This window comes from Crocodylus porosus, unplaced genomic scaffold (assembly GCF_001723895.1).
Source record: "Crocodylus porosus isolate Cpor-Errol unplaced genomic scaffold, CroPor_comp1, whole genome shotgun sequence".
NCBI lineage: Eukaryota > Metazoa > Chordata > Crocodylia > Crocodylidae > Crocodylus > Crocodylus porosus.
Window position 1 is genome coordinate 7574748 of NW_017728913.1, and position 17660 is coordinate 7592407.

Below are 17660 nucleotides of genomic sequence, written 5' to 3' on the forward strand. Positions count from 1 at the left end.
GGGGGGCATCCCAATGCCGCGGAGCCGGGTCTGGCCTCCCCCCCCCCTCGCTTTGCAAACCCCAAGCTTGTTGAAATCCTGCTTGACATCTCCCTTGGGGCTTCTCCATTGAACAGCAGGCTGCTCTTTGCTTTCTGGAGGTCTTTGGGGATCCCAGGCTCTCACCTACTGACCACCTCCACTGACATTTTTGGCTTTCTTGTGCGTCTCCAGCTGCTTGACCGCTCCTAGGAAGAGCGCAGACCACCTGCGAACGCTTCTGCAGCCAGGCGGAGGGTGTTTGTTCCTACCCGCAAGTTTGCAAACTAGAATGGTTTCCAACTATTTGAGTTGGTCTGGTAAAAGATAGATTGAACCAAAGCACCTGGTCTGCCAGAAATCACAGACATGAAGAGCTGGACAGGACCTGGAAAGATCATTGAGTCCAACCCCTGCAGCTCTGAGCTGGAATACTGCTGAGATCAAATGTTCCCAGCAAGGTGTCTGGTAGAGGTGATCTCTTTTATTAGACCAACTCAATAGTTGGAAAAATTGTTCTTTGCAAGCTTTCGGGCACAAACACCCTTCTTCAGGCATCGGAAGAGTCTTCTTAGGTGTTTCTGGCTTCCCTACTCCAGGCAGGAGAGCTGCTGCTACTAGGTAAGGAGTTGTGCTCTCAGCTCTCCCAGGGTCCCAGGAGCATGTTACACAGGTGTGCCAGGGCTGCCAGTGGGAGAGGAGCAAGGGAAACCCCCTCCTCAGACCCAGTCCACTCTGCCTTTCAGCATCCACACTTTGCCCCCATAGATGCTGACAGGCAGAGTGAACTGGGTCTGAGCAGGGTTTTTCCCCTGCTCCTCTCCCACTAAGAGACTGGGCAGGATAGACCTACAGTCTGAGTCTTGATGGCAATTCTTAATGTTCTTCTGGTTTACTGCTTGTGGCCTGGGAGTCTGAAATAATCCCACAGATACTATAGCTCACATGTATGCTTTGGTTTTGTATTATCTATTAAGGACAGTTAAGCCAAGTTTTACTCCAGATTCCTGCAGAGATGTGTGTGCATGCATGCTGCTACTATGTACGCATACAGACACACTGAGCATAAGCAGTGGCAGGACATGTCAGTGAATCCATATAAAAGTGTTCTTGGAAATGATCACTTGGGGGGCGTTTTCTGGTTTGTTTAGCTTGTTGGGAAAGTGTCTGAGAATGTGGTTGTCTGTTTGCATGTTCTTGCTGCCTCTGACATCACATTCATAGGGGTTGTCATCCTTTGAGCGTTCACAGAAAAGTTTCATAAAACAGGGAGACCAACGTGAATAAGGCATGAGTCTGGGTGTTAGGAAAACTGGAGTTTAGTCTGGCTCTACTGTGGATTCACTTGGGCAAGTATGAACTTGGTTCTCTTCACTTAAATTCTCAGTGACTCAGTGTTACCCATTTGTAAACCTTGTAATAATAAATAATAAAAGTTGTCTGACAAGGAGCATTGGGAAGCGTAACTGATATTTATGAAATGATTTAGACCCCTAGGTCAAAAACAATTTAAGTAATGTACAGTATTTTTAATGGCCCTGAGTTACCAATATAACAGGTATTATAAAAAATAAATCTAAGGCTGCTATTCAGTTCATTAGATTTTAAGATCATAAGCACAGGCTAATGCAGTGGGCAAGATTCTGACTTTAGTTTACAGGGCTTCTTCAGTGATTCAGAAATCAGACTAGCAAGCATATGGAGATTAACTTAGGAATTCATATGTTCTATACACTACATTAGAGAGAGAGAGAGAGAGAGAGAGAGAGACCTCATGCACTACAGAACTGTGTATACAACTATCATGCAGTCAGGGAACTTTACGTACCATATGCTACCATGGAAAAAGTTTCATAAAATTAAATGCAAGTATTACAAATGTGCCTGAGGCACCAATGTTAGTGAATTCTCTGTCAGTTTCCATTGTGAGTTCTACATTGTTATTTTATTTTTAATAACCCCATGGCAAAAAAAGTTAGGGAGGAATCTCTATATACCATAAGATTCATTAGTTTAAAAATAATCTTCCAGTTCCTTCATTTACAGTATTGCAATTCTAGACTTGAATTTTCCAGTGTGGCCAAGGGACTGCCCTTGATGTTGTAAGAAATTGTCAGACCGAGCGGAAGGGATGGAGGAGGAATCTTTGGGACGTGAGAATATATACTACTTTTGATGTGGATCCCACAAGTGACATCTGGCCTGAACTGCACTGCAGTATTTGTAATAGTGATAATCATCCATTGCTTCAGGAAATAGACTGTAGACTTTTCTTTTACTCAAACTTGTGCTTGCTGTGGGGGATGACCATGCTGCTGATGTTTCCTCTACAAGCAGCAGATTTCATGGATTATTCCTTACCAGGCTAAACTGTGTACAGTGAACACATAAAATCACTTGTATTTACACATAACAGACTTAACTATGGCTAAAATCTAAATATGAACTCCAAGGGAATTATGGAAGATGAAGGATATATTGATCCTATAGGCAGAGCCTATTGAGCTGTATCGGAAATGGAAAAGCTTTAAAGGATTTGATCCAAAGTTTACTGAAGTCAGTAGGAATCTTTCTGCTGTCTTTGGGCTTTGAATCTACCTCAAAATAATGGAGAGGATTTGAAAATCATCTCCAGGATCCTTATTTTAAAATCCAATCTGTTACTAAGATAGATAAAAAATATGTTAAAAATATCAGGGTTTCAGCAGACAAAATAGTTAGAAAATATAACTTTCTGTCTTAATACTTTTAATGATGAAAGGCTGCAATTTCGCTATTTAGCTGAACTCATTTAGGGAAATTTGCTTAAATTTTCTAGGAACTGAAATATCATTCAGGGAAACTTCTCTGATATCCTTTTCCTAACACACTTTTCTTGCAAGCCCAAGTCTTGTGACACAACTTTTATCTGCCACTTGTTGTCTGGAATATTTTATTCCACACATAGACAAGTACTCCTGCGCATTTTCATGGCATAGCAAGATCTTTTTAGCACAAGTCATCACGTGCCAAAGGTTATCTATCTGATCTTGTCAAAATAGCTCAGCTGATATAAAAACCACATATTTCCTGCTAAATAAGAAACTGTATGCTTGTTTTTAGTACTACTCCTATTGTGTTGACCCGTGTTTTATTTATGGGGTTTTTTTGTATTATTTCTCCATATAGGTAAAGAAGTGAGAAGGATCACAGTAAAATATTGAAAGAGCTGTTTCACACAATTTGCTTGAAATTCAAGGCTTCAGGATGGGAGCTTTTTGCTTATGGGTTTCCTTGATGCTTCTGGTACCAGGATTTGTCTTCAGTGACAGCTCTGATAGATACTACACCAATCTGAGTACTTTCACCATCTACTCCAGAACAGAAGCTAACCTACTTCTTACTACCAGCAGACCCATGGTGGTCAACAAAACTCACCCTTGCAGGCAACAGACGAGAATTGCTGAAACTTTTAAATACATTAACACAGTGATAAGTTGTGCTATTTTCATCGTTGGATTGGTTGGAAATGCAACACTCCTGAGGATCATTTATCAGAACAAGTGTATGAGGAATGGCCCGAATGCACTGATAGCTAGCCTGGCACTAGGAGACCTTATCTATATCGTCATTGATATTCCTATCAATATATATAAGGTAGGAAGAAACAAGGCGTACACTTCAACTGCACCATCTCTGTGGGTTCACAGCAGTTTGGCATGTTTCTTTTTTGTCTAATTTGTGCTTTTATTTAATAACAAGAATGTTATTGACTAGAGTGTACATTTAAATATAACTCAGCTGTTTTCAAGAACAAAAATCAAGTCTTCATTTACAGGTTTCTCCTTATGACAATAAGGACTGTGTTTTCTTTTGTGAATGATCTTGCTCCACCATATCAAAGTTTCTCCTTGCATTTAACAGCAGCTGATTAAAAATCAAACACAGCTGAGCTTAATTTTAGATGATGTCCTTATTACACTTAAGGAAGAAAAGGGTTAATCAGATTAAGCGAGCAGATTTTGAAAAAACTGCTATCTCTTTTTATAGATCAAAATGCATAGCTGCTATTTTGAGACTATTCTATTCTTGCCTTATGTTTAGATAGAGAATATTCTCTGAGATTAACACTATTTATATGGTAAATCTAGGAGGGCTGTGACCTGGTAGGGTTAATTATTAAGTAGGAGATGCTTAGATCAGTTTAGGATTATTAAAATCAATTATGCTCTAACTATTTTAGAGCTGGATTTGTAAAAATATTTGAAGGATTATAAACAGTTATTTTAAATGTAACTGAGTTTCCGGGTCTAGCCTTTATTGCTTTGCACTTGTAAGACTGAAACGCAGATTCTTTGAGACATACGATCATTCATTTCTTTCTTGTTTTAGCCTCTATTTCAGTTACTCAAACATATTCATTATGTATGAATTATCGACATATTTACAATACACTTACACATAGAATAAGCTTATAAGAAATTCTAAAACAAGCATTTTTTTTAATTAATCAAATATACGTAAGTAAATATAATGCTCAATATTTGAGCAGGTATATATGAAACCAAGTAACAATGATTCTTTTACAAGGGGATAAAATTATAGGTAGCCCCATTGAAGGGTAAATTAGTTTTAAATTAATGTCAGATCAGAACTGAGTGAAAGGGAATGCCATAAAATGCATACAGAAGCTGATAGCAACTTTCTTTCGAAATTATTTTTTCAATAGAAATTACAGGATCTATAAAAAAAGATTTCAGCTTTCTCTGTGGAAAACTGAAATGGAGCATTTCATTATGGGTCAAATTGATGGACATCAAAATATTTTGGCTTAACGTACTGATTCATAGAGTTACGTTTCCGGCTAGTTTCACAACATTCTGGTCTGCAGAGCCTCAGAGGACGTGTAGTTTGGGAGCTTCCAACTCTCATTCCTTCCTGTGGCCCAACTCACTCTCTAAACTACATTTCCCACGACGTGTCTGTATTCCCTATGGTTCAGCTACCATGGCTGAACTACCCTCTGGATATATTTTATGCATTGTGGTGGGGGGTTGTCACAGATCAAATTTTATCAGAAATTTGCTGAATAAGAGAATAAGGCAGATGTTTCTGAAAGGTTAGAGAGAAAATGTTGCCAACATTTACACTTTTTTTTTCTCTAGACGTTTTAAAGAACTTTAATGTCTCTGGGCTCTGGAGGAAGACCTAGAAATTTGGGGTGGGAGAAGAAAGGAGTTCAAGAGAGAGTGCCTTAGATCAGAATGCTGCCTTTTGTTGGTGTTAGGAAAAGTCATATAATTTCAGTCATATTAGAAGGTGTAATTTTTAGGTGTGCTGGCATTTTGTAAAATTTTTTCTTTAACTTTTGAGTGCTGTACTATACATCCAGCCTAGCCTCACAGACTCCCATTGAATCACTCTGAAGCAGAGGCTCACACCTCCAGATGCAAACAAAATGGCTCAAGGCTAACACATGAAAATACCCAGAGGGAGAAAAATAGTAATCTGTGATCATGGAATTAAAGACTTGCGGTAAATTGTTGGCATCGGTGTGTCAGCTCTTCCATAGAAAGAAACAGAATTTAAGTTTCACAGGCAACCTTCATTCTCACATTTCTTACTTTCTGAGTTCGTGATTTTGAAACCTGAATGACTTCTTTTTGCAAAGTAATATAGATATACATCCTGGAAGTATACTGTGGGGTTGGTTCTGTGTCATCTAACCCAGAGAAATGCTGATAGAATTTAGAATTAAGCACCTTGGTAGCTCTACCTATCACATGGCAATATTATTTCTAGAATATTTTTTGTATAAACTAAGCATGTCAAACTCACTTGCACCCCATGGCCAGATCCAGACCATGGTGCTCCACACAATCCAGATCCAGACCACAAGGAGCCTCCCAGGATAGGTCTGGACCTGGAAGTAGGGGCAGCGCAGGGGTTAATTTGGCCATTACTTGCCCCCTCTACCATCAACAATAATGATCACTGGGGCTCCATGCCCTGGATTACATTGGCAGGCCCCATCCCCACTCTACCCCTGAATTCCCAGCTCCTCTGAGAGCCCCATGAGTTGGAATTGGCATGTGGGCCGCATATTTGACACCCTGGATATAAACTATTTGGTCATATAAAAAGTAATTATGCTGCTAGTTAGAAACAGTAAGGACTTTAAATTTATGTCTTTGTAATTTCCCTTAAAATATAATCTTGTCTTTAGGACCCCTAAAATCTTAACACCTACAGAGCAGCATTTAACTCCATCTGTCCAGCTGTGCCCATTTGAAAATGTTAGTTGAATTTGAAAATTTTTGGGATAAGTCTTTGAGGAAAACCCAGTGTTTAAAGAAGGAGAGCTTCTTTCCTGTTGGTTGAATGCTAGTTTCAAAGCTTTCTGTACTCAAACCTGCAAAAATTTTTAAATGTTTTGTTTTCTTTAAAGATTGGCTTTATAATAAGCCACATCAGACTGAACACAGTAAGCAAAGTTGAGCCAGTATAAGTTGAAGGAGCCGGTGCACCGTTTGCTGGTGAACATTGTATTTATTATTATTAATGGAAATAATTACCAGTATCTTTTATATATGAATTCTTTCAAATAAGAGTCTAATCCCACATTCTTCATTCAAGCAAAACTGCCATGGACACCAAAGTGAACAGACATTTATCTAGATAATAAGCACATCCATAATTAAGTTACCCTGGATAAAAAATGTATAAAGGGATATATAGACCTTCATGATTCAATGAACAAGCCATTTATTAACTGACTTAGCCTAGGAACAAGTTTTCCCAGTGGACAGGTTATTCCATAATTGTTTGCTGTATCAAAATCTATCTTTTTCCAAGTTTCTTTGCCTACATAATACATGTGCAATAACAGAAGTATAAATTAGCCTAAATGTATTACATTCAGAAAAATGTAAATGACAAATATGGCAAATTTGCCCCTTCTTAGAGACCAACTATCAAACATTATCATGACAAGAGAAACATATATTGAGAAGTAAAGTGAATGTTTCCATAAACTTGTTCAAAATGCTGAAACTGAATGAATGAATGAATTTATAGTTATTCAGATTCACAATCTGAATGTTTACACCTTCTTTGAGGGATCCTTTATGTAATACCAGGTGTGATCCTTCCTGTTACGCACCCTTAAAATAATTCAATATAATGTAATACTGCAAACAGGCTCAGTGGACTTATGCCAATTTATGTCAGCTAAGGATGTAGAGCTTTATGTTTAAACTGGTATCTTCTGCCTTTTGCCCTTGCAGGGGTTGGATTCAAAGGCCTGTTAGGAATTCATCCTCTACTAGAATTTTATAACCTCTTTTACTTATGATTGCTTCCCCCTTAAGGCTTGCAGAGAGATTTAGATGCAAGTAACATTCACTAACTTTGAAGGCAGTCTGAATCTCAATCAAATGAGACGCTAGCTTTAAAACTGCCTTCAAATTTGTTTTTAGTTACATGTTTATACTGCCTGGACCTATATCTCCTTCCTTTCCTTTCCATCCCCTAGTTAGAATGGCGGCAAACCACATTTTTAGCTTACTCCCAGTATCTTTGGTCTGTGTACTGGGGTTGCGGTTGCAGGGAGGAGGGGTGATATAGGATGGAGAGTGTTATGCACTTACTTGTTATTGTAGGTGGCGGTTTTTGTTTTGTTGTGCTTTAAGGATTTTTTTTAATGTAGGGGGAAAAACTGATCATTAAAATATTTTAAAACTGCTGAAACAAGACATCTAAAATATCAAATACAGCTAAGCGTTCCCATGATAAATACCAGGGTTTAATTACTTCGATGGCATCTGAAATAGGACTCAAAATATTGTGAAAACATAATTGAAATACAACATATTAGTTTAATACAGGAAAGCTTCTTTGGAAAAGATTCCGCAACATTTTTAAAAACTGAGCTCACCTTCCACCAACTGGGGTTTTAAATATCCTTTAAAACAAAGAGACATTCATTCAGATCTAATTTGTGTCAGTTTGATGTGGGATCTATTTTGTCTATATTAGCACTCTTTGATTCTGTGGGCCCTTAAGTTACATGTGTATATCCGAGGCATAATGGGTCCTTTATTATCTTGGGAATTTTTGATATTTACTTGATTGCTAGTGTAATGAAGGACCCAAGCCAAAAAAACTAATCTATGTATCCCATTCTCAAACAGCTGAACAAAATGTTGTTATATGTGGAGCGATGCTTTCTGTTGGAAAGATGGTCTTAATGATGAAGGCTAACCAAAATAGATATATAGAGAGAGCACACCTTTGACCGACCTTCACTTAATCAAATGCTGTGAAAGGATGGTTTTAATGCTGACATCATAGTCACATCAGCATCTAAACCTCAGTAGTCTGTGCAGAGTAGCATTAGGTTAAGTCCTATACATGGTACTCCCTCTGTGTATGTTCACCAGACTGTTATATAAATAACATACATTTTCAGGGCTCTTCTCACTGGGAGAACTTTTATATTATACCGTTTCTGGCTATTATCAGTGTTTGACATCAGAGAATCTTCTTGTGGGGTGTGTAGATAAGCATATCTCTCCTCAGCTTTTTCACAAAAGCCACACAGATTAGCAGCTTGGTGCATTAAATTGTTTTTATCATCATAATTAATGTTGTGCATAAATTATAATGCTAATTATGTGCATTGAGCCTGACCCTATAGACCTTTCCAGCAGGTAGCATCCATGGAAATCAGTGGGACATTTGTACACAAAATGACTAAGATCAAACATACACAAACAAACATACATATATAGCAAACATAAGGCTAAAACCTTAATTCAGATGAGAAAGTCTGACTTAAAAGAAGATTTCATCTATACACTGTACATTGTTTTTATTAAATGCAGCCTCTACTGGTGCCCTAGGGGGTAATGGGCATACTGCTTGCATCAAAATTTCATTCTGCTCAGATTAGTGATCTTAGAAAATAATAGCTTGCAGTGATACAGAATTTAATACAACATGGATAGATTGAGTGCATGGGAGGAAAGGAATAAAATGAGTCCTCCCTTCTTCTTCATAGGGTCCAAGAAGAGGTAGAGCAGTGGTCTATTTTCACCATTTGAACCATGAAACCACAGTAACCTAAGGAAAAGGGCATCAGTTATATTCACAGAATTATAGAATCATAGAAGTAGGGTCGGAAGGGACCTTGTAGATGTTCAAGTCCGACCCCCCCGCCTGGGCGGGAGAAAAGACTGGACTCAAATGAGTCCAGCCAGGTAGTCATCAAGCCTCTTCTTAAAGATCCCCAAGGTAGGAGCCAGCACCACTTCCCTAGGAAGTTGGTTCCAGCTCCTAGCCGCCCTAACTATGAAGTAGTTCTTGGGGATGTCTAATCTAAACCTACTCTCCAATAATTTGTGTCCATTGTTCCATGTCATGCCAGAGGGCGCTGGGGGAAACAGCGTCTCCCCTAAACCCTTCTGGTCCCCCCTAGTGAGTTTATAAACAGTCATCAGGTCCTCCCTCAGCCTTCTCTTGTGAAGGCTGAAGAGGTTTAGGGCCCGCAGTCTTTCAATGTAGGGTCTGCCCTTTAGTCCCCAGATCATGCGGGTGGCCCTCCTCTGGACCCTTTCAATGTTGTCCACATCCCTCCTGAAATGGGGCACACAGAACTGGACGCAGTACTCCAGCTGTGGCCTGACCAGCGTCGCATAGAGGGGGAGGATCACCTCCCTGGCTCTACTTGAGATGCACCTGTGGATGCACGACAAGGTCAGGTTAGCCTTGAAGTATTCTTTCTGTACTCCAGGGTGCTGGGGGAGATATTCTGCCACTGAAGTCCAATTCTTACCATGGCTGTACCACCTCTAGCTTATAGCTGTAGTTAAACAGGCACCACTTGAGACTTTTTTGGAAGTCGGTTGTTCTCGCTACAATGGCCACCCAGCTCCTCCCTGCCCAAACGCTTTATATGAGGTGTTATTTTTTACCTGTGGATTTGACATGCTCTGTAGTATCTAGATGCCATCGGTATAACACAGATCTCTTAGAATGTTCTCTCTGTTCATTCTTCAATGGATTGAACTATACAGATAACAAGGGATTGTTTTGACTGTGCATATCCAGGGTTCACCAGTTCTGCGGTAGTTTGTAAGCTGTACTGTCGCTCTCTTTTAAAACACACAAAAGACAACACAGTTGGAAGAAAAATAAAAGGGGCACTTTGCCCGGGGACTGAAAGGAAAAAAATCTTTTCAATAAACTGCCATGCACACCAGCATACCTAACAGATCATTCCCCTAAAGGAGAACAGCACAGCTTGAGATAGTGTGCCTAAAAGAGGAGGGGAAGTTAGCCAACACCACAGACCAAATAAAAGAGCAAGTAATCCTACTGTGTAAACAGAAAATATACCACAAGAAAGATGTCTAGAATTGTCAGGAAAGCTTTACCACTAAGCTGACTGTAATAAACACAGACATTTTGAAGACAATCCAAACTAAAACTACCTGTTTTCCCTGACAAGATAGGTATTCTGCTTCCAAGGCTTTCATTTTCTGAGCTTTTAGCATCTCTGGGAAATATAACCTGTCTGCTATACATTCACTTCCCAAGTTATGTCTGGCTGCCCAGATGAAAAGGAAGCATATTATGGGAATCCAAGTATTTTAAGAGCTGAGACCTCCCACCTCTGCTTAGCTGGCCAAAAGTGAATAAAGCAGCAAACAAACAACAACACAAAAGCAGTGATGGGATGTTCAGAGAGACAAAATGACTTCAATGATACTCCCTACTGCTCCACAATACAGTCAGCCCATTGCCCACACAGAAAGTGGGACGGAGGACAGTATTCAGGGAGGGCAAAATTAAAAGTATGTTTCTACTTACCCATTAAAGACAGACTGGAATCTCTAACCAAAGGTAGTATGATTTGACTTGCATGTGCCATACATTTCATCATCTTAGGTATTGCCACCTCCAATGCAACAGAGAGTCTTTTGGCTGGAGAACTCATGCAGTTCTACTCCGTAACAGGTACTACATAAAGGGTGGGCAACCTCTGTATGAAACAGAGCTTATTTCCATTGGAAGCCAGTGCAATGGGAGGCAACCTCTTTGTGAAATAAAGCTCAGTTCCATGGGAAGCCAGCTGGCATAGTGTGCCAGCACATGGAAGGTAGGAAATGGAAGCAATCTTGTAAAGGGGCAAGATCAGGACTTGAGGCTGTGGCAGCTGTCACATCATCACCCTTACGAGTGTGTGAGGGGCTGCAAAGCAGCTCAGAGCCTCGTCATATCCAGCATCCAACTAAACCCATCAACTTAAGCTTGACTCCAGGATCAGCATGTGCCTATAAGCACAACTTTAGCCATAGCTAGATAAACATTATGTATGCATGTCCACATGTACTGGTTCACAGTGTGAACCAGCAGCCTATAAATTGGCTGGGACATAGGTTTTCATCCATACTTTGTACATCACCTTGCCATGTTAATAGTGCTTAGCGAAGAGCTGCAGAAGCACAGTACAACCAACTGGGTGACATTTAAAAAATCATTGCAATGGAATGTTCTCAGAGCTGTTTTCTTGTTTGTTCCAAGCTCTAGCATCAGGGGTAGAGAGATCATCATAAGGAGGGAGGGGAGATGCTCAAGGAAGCTGCGGCTGTCTGGTGGATTTCAAGTGGAACCTTGAAATCTCAGTTTCTGATTTCAGTGTAAAACTATGCTGTTGACTAAACTCTCTTCTCTCTTAGGAATTGCACCACAGTTCAGTTTTGTGTAGTACCCTGTGGCTGCAAAATACGCAAGGGGAAAGCATGCTTCCTTTGCCAAGTGTCCTATTTTGAACAGTTTATTAGTAGGACTGCAGCAGCAGCAGAATCCATTTGACCATGTTTCAGGGAGCTGGAACACGCATAGGGAGAATGAGCTTGATTTTCCGCTGCTTTGTACCTTAAGGATAAATTTGATTTGGTAGCATTTTATACCCAGTCTGCACAGTAAAACATATAAGGCAATGGAAAATCAGGCCCAGTGGGTCCAATTCCTATCTCATTTCTGCATAAGTCAGGAGTAACTCCATTAAAGTTGATAGAACCAATTCATGCAGGCAAAATATAACTCCTATTGAAGTCTTTGGGGGTTACTTTAGAAGCCAACAGACTTATTGAGCTGTAACACTAACTAGTGTTAAGTGCAAACAGGATGAGACCCACTGATTCCAAAGACATTGGAAGAGGAAAAACCTGACATCTGATCTGCAAAGTAATGACTGCAGAACTAATGCTGAATAATAATGGAGCATAACCACCAAAATGATTGCAATATTAATCTGAAAAATCAAATAAATGAATTCTGATCCCAGTGATTTTGATTAAAATCAACTTGAAAAGAATGTCTGATCAGTCAGGACTAGTGTTCCTTCAATTAGGGCAAAAGTGTAAGAGACAAAAGGAATAAAATACTTTTCATCTCTCTAACAGAGAGACTCCTGGGGAGCTTGCAGGATGTGTACATGCTGAAGCCATGAGAGGGCCTCACTGTGAAGACCAATGGCTAAATGAACCTTTTTCAAGTACAGCATTTTTTTAAAGCTAATGTTTGCTTTGTAGTAGAAGAGTTTCATATAGTCATTACAAAGTGCACATTCATTTCCATTTCTGTGCATGTGCTAGGACTGTATACTATATGAATAAGCGAATACCTGGCTGTCTTTCTACTAACTCATAAGTGTTGTCTGTAATGGCAAATGAATGCTTGGATGACTGGATAGCTTAAAGGATTGATAATGGCATGCCAAGCCTTTCTCCTTGGCAGCGCCCTTTCAAACCTAACCTTCATCAGTACAGACTGAAAGCTAGGTTAAGTGGCTGGGATTCAAACGTGTCTGAATACTGAGGGCCAAAAATCAAGATGAGATCTAAATTTCATAGGTGGAACTATTACAACCTAACTGGCTAGACGATTATCTTGTGTTCAAGTTTTGGGATGTTGGAAAGCCAAACCTAAAAGAGTAGGACCTTTTCTTTTTGAGAACTGTTCTGTGTCTCTGAAACGAAGTGACAGCTTTGGTCAAGAGAAAGACTCTTGTGAACAAAAGCAAATATATGCCCTTCAAGTACTTGGTGTCGAAATGTTATTCTGCATAGTATGACTTTACTTGTACCGTGTTTAATACTGTTGGTGTCAAAGGAACTGGTCAGCAACTTGCTGGTGAAATTTAATCACGTTCATTATAATTTATAATAGTTAAGTTGCAAATCCTAATTAACCTATAAGTTCCTAGAAGGGCTGTTATATAATATCTTTGAAGTGCTTTATGACTAATGTTTCAGTAATGAAAAGTTGAACCTAGGAAGCTGATGCATAAACTCGGCTATCTAGGCATATGGTTAGTTCATATTTTGAAAGTTATCTCTTCTCAACTTTGTGATTCCAACATTATTTTTTAACTGAATCTTAAACTTCGAGGGATAATTCTGTAGCAGGAATATGTGGATTTTGCAGCTGAAAAATTATAAAAGCAAACTCTATTCCACATTCTGTTCCACCTGTTAGGTGCTTCAGTTCAATTCTGTTCTACCCTGTCCACATCCTGAAAATCTTTTGTGACATGCTACCATGTTACCCTTAAGATTGAGTCGCAAAAAAGCAGCCAGAGGGACACAGATCTACCCACATCTTGCATTAACCATTTAAGTGACTCAAGTGGGTGGAAGAGAATCTCATGTAGACTCCCAAGTCCAGTTACATGTCTAATAGGTAACCTAGAATCTGGGCCAGGGTGCATGTTTTCAGCAAACATTGATGTCCAAAAGCAGAAAACCACTGGGACAATGGCAGCATTCTGTTTGCTGTGGTTTGGATAAAAACCAGGTGCCAAGCACTTCCTGAGGAATGTGTGGCTGCTCAGTACCTCATGGAAATGGTCAGCAGCTTGCTTGATGGTTAGCATAATAGCGAAGGGCCCTAAGTTATAGCTCTCTAGGGCCACACCTAGATGAGTGGTGGACTGCACAGTTGTTACTGCACAGTCATCTAATACTTGCATAACCAAGTACTAAATGACTACACATTAACTAGCATTACTGCACAGTAGCGTCCCCGCATGGTTTTTTTTCAGACTGTACTGCACAGTTGCGTTGCATCATGGTTAGTGCCCACCATCACTACTGTGCAGTAGCATTTCATATAGATGCATCCCAAAAGTAGGGAAAATTTAGAATCAACATATTTGTACTCTCTATTATTTAAAAATGTCAGGTTCACATTTCTCTTGGAATCCCAAATTACCGGATTAGAATACAGCTGTGGTCCGGAAATGAATGGAAAGCAGGAGCTCCAACACAGAGTTCTCAAATATTTATTGGGGTGCTTATTTAAGAAATACTGGGTACAAACATAGAAACAAAAGCCATTTCCCATTATAAGTTATTGTGATAGATGGGTGTAGACTTCATGTGATGTGGGAATGTGGCAGAGTCGCTTTAGTGTCTGCCACATTAAGGCTGTGAGCAGGCAGCCGGCAGGTGCAGGCCAGCCCTGATGAGGTGGCCATCTTAAAACCCAGGCCCTTAGGGCTGACGCAGCAGTCTGCTGCCAGTATCCAAGAGAATAACACCTGGCTGAGCTGCTGCTCACAACACCTAGCAGCAAGGGAAGAACTATAGGGATGGCAGGAGGTTCCTAGGGGCCCAGTGAGGTCCAAGCCCCAGAGAAAAGGCTTGGGCCTAAACAAAACAAAACAAGGCCCAGCCTGGGAAGGGGCTTAGGGTTTGTGAATCTACACAGGGGCTAGGCAAGCCCCTGATGTGGAACAGGCAAGGGTGAGGCCTGTTGCTCTGGTGAGCCCAATTAAGAGCAGAGACATGTTATTAAGACCTCTGGGGCTCTGAGTAAGCCCAGAGTGAGAGGGCTGTATAATACGGCCCAGAAGGGGATCCGTGCTGCCTAAGGAAGTCAGCTGCTATGGTGCTGGGACCAGAACACCCCAACTGGTGAATGCAGCCAGGGCTGGAAGGCCAAAGGGCAATGAAGTCCAACATCAGGGGCAGGCCCGGGCCATGATGGGCTATCTGACACCCGGACTGGCCTGTTGGTGGGGCCAGGGCCTAAGGAGTCTGAAGGTTCCCTCCATGGGGGAGACATCACTGTCTAGGAGGAGAAGGTTCAGTGAGATAGAAGGCCAAAACAATTACACCTAGCCCAGTAGGTGTAGATCTGCAGGTAGCAGGTAGATCTGCATGACCAGAAACTGTATCCCGCTAGGGAAGGGTGGTCTGGTGGGGCTGTCTGTGGTGGGACAGTCCCCCAGAAATGCCAGCTGGTTACCTCCCTGGTGAAAGGCAAGGAAGGGCACCTTAAAATTCCAGCCCCCACATCCTTGTAGATTACCCAGACCCAGGGACAGGTACGGGGGCCAGGCACATCTCTGGACACCTGAGCCCCATGGAATGCAAGACCCTGGAGGCCCCAGAGAGTGGGGCAGATGTGGAAGGCCCTAGCAAGAGGGTATAAGTGTAATGCCCTAGTGAGAGGGCGTGAGTTGAAGCCCCAGGGAGGAGGCAGTTAGGCCAAGGAAAATCTATGAACACCTGAGGCTGCAGTTGGGCCAGAGGCCGAGACCCCACTAAGTTCTCAGACATGATGAGTCTGAGTTGGGGTCAAAAGGATGAGTAGTCGGACCTAAGAGGGAGCGAGAGTGACAAGTTACCCAGAGAGGGGCTTGGGTCAGAGCAAGGTGAATTGGCTGCTCACTGTTCAGATGATGGTCACAAGAGGCCCCAAGAGGCTATGCACTGACCAGGCAAGGAGTGTGAATAGGCAAGCCTGAGGGCCTACACAGTTGCTCAAGGAAGCAGGGCAGGTTGGGTATGGCCCAGTGAGGGACAGCATGTAGGAAGCCCGGTGAGAGAGGGCAAAATGTGAGAGGCCCCAGGGGTTGAGTTTGGCCTGGCCTCAAGCCAGATCATAGAGCAACTTGAGGATGCCCTCTGCAAGGCATGGGATACAATATGGGAAGATTGGAGTTGCGTATACCAACCCCTGGCATCAGGGCATTAAAATGAGCAGCCTTCTGCATTTTACACCAGTTCTGGAACAGTAAGTCATGGCAGGAAAGACTGGGTGGACTACCCTACTTAGACAGGTGGGCAGGCCAACGTGAGACCCAGCCCTAACTTGGCCCCCTATCACAGGGAGAATATCAGAAAACCATGTCAGAGATGATCATCAAGGACAAATTAAATGCCTACATCCTCTGAACAATAAATATGTTTCTTTAGTAAAATATTTCAAACGTTTTCCAGTTTGAATTCAGTTGTTTTGAAGACCATAACTTATTAACAAAGTATTTCACCCATATGAATATTTGTAAGCATCTTGATTATTCATAGGTTTCAATGAAAAATGAATTGGAGAGGAAAGTATTTACTTTGCATACCACAATACAGACATAATCAGAGTTTAATTTTTGGAATACTGCAGTTGCAAAATCCACATATTCTTGCTGTGGAATTGTGCCTCAAAGCCTAAGGTTTGATTAAAAACTGTTTCTCAACTTTGTGGTTGCAGAGTTATCTTTCAAAATATGAACTGATTATAAGCCAAGGTACCAGAGCTTGTGCATTTACTTCATAAGTTTAATTTTTCATTTCTGCTAGCGCTAGTCATAGAGCAGTTTGAAAACATTATGCAACAACTCTTCTAAACAGCACACCAGTATTAAAGACAGCAAAGCTGAGGTACGGTAAACAAAATGTCTTACCACATTTATAAGGCACTCAGTGAAAAAGCATGGGATAGATCACAGGAGTCATAATTCTGTTCTGTGCTTGAGCTACTACACATACATCTTCCATTTAGCAAAAATAATGTGCTTCACATTAGCAGTGGATTCTAGAATCCACTCCTAAAAATGTAACTATCTAAGTCACCTATGACATCAGTCAATCAGGGCTCCAGGCTGCTGAAGGACACAGTGCACTTACTGGCTTGGAATCCCCATCAGCTGACTGGGGCTCCCAGCCAGGGAGCCGTTTATTGCTAGGGGGATTCTGGGTTTTTCCTGCAGTAGCAACATGGTGCAATGGGATCTAATGCCCAATACCCACAATCACACCTCCTGTACTTCTTGGTTGGTCTAATAGAAGGTATCATCTCTCAACCAAAAATTCTAGAGTTTTGCATGACAGGAAGTACAGTTGCTTGGATTGCGCGTTAGATCCTGTTGCACCTCTAAGTTAATGTCGCTCATGGGCCCAAGTTTTAAAATTTTTCTTACAACATGTATATGATTTATTGTTTCAGAAACATGAACAGGAAGGGACAGGAAGTGTTTCTCCCAGCTCTTTGGAAGGGAGCTCAGAAACTCAGAGTCCTGGTTCAACCTGGGAGGTCTTGGGGCTTTTAGGATGCCTGTGCACAGCCAAGAGCTCAGCCCAGTTTGAGCTAAAAATATCAGTGCTTCCAAAGCCATGGCAGCCATGAGTCCCTGGCCTGGACAGTCTACATGGTCAAGCTGCCACAGTACCATGGATGCTGGAAGCCCTCGGGTCTTCAGCAACCCCTACCTCCACCCCAGGGAACCAAGCAAGCAGTGTTCTAGGCACTCTACTGAGAGTTGAAGTGATTCAGAATCATTTAAAACACCATCAGCTTCACTACATAGGACGATA

The 17660-nt window shown here is 41.3% G+C and overlaps 1 protein-coding gene across 1 annotated transcript in view; it reads left to right on the top strand.

The window, feature by feature from the left end:
* Window positions 1-17660, top strand: part of EDNRA (endothelin receptor type A) — a 38167-nt gene that overhangs the window by 279 nt on the left and 20228 nt on the right. Inside the window, exon 2 of the mRNA XM_019534442.1 lies at window positions 3187-3654. Coding sequence (XP_019389987.1) covers window positions 3265-3654 — 390 coding nt within the window. The 5' untranslated portion in view covers window positions 3187-3264. The remainder of the gene's footprint in view (window positions 1-3186; window positions 3655-17660) is intronic.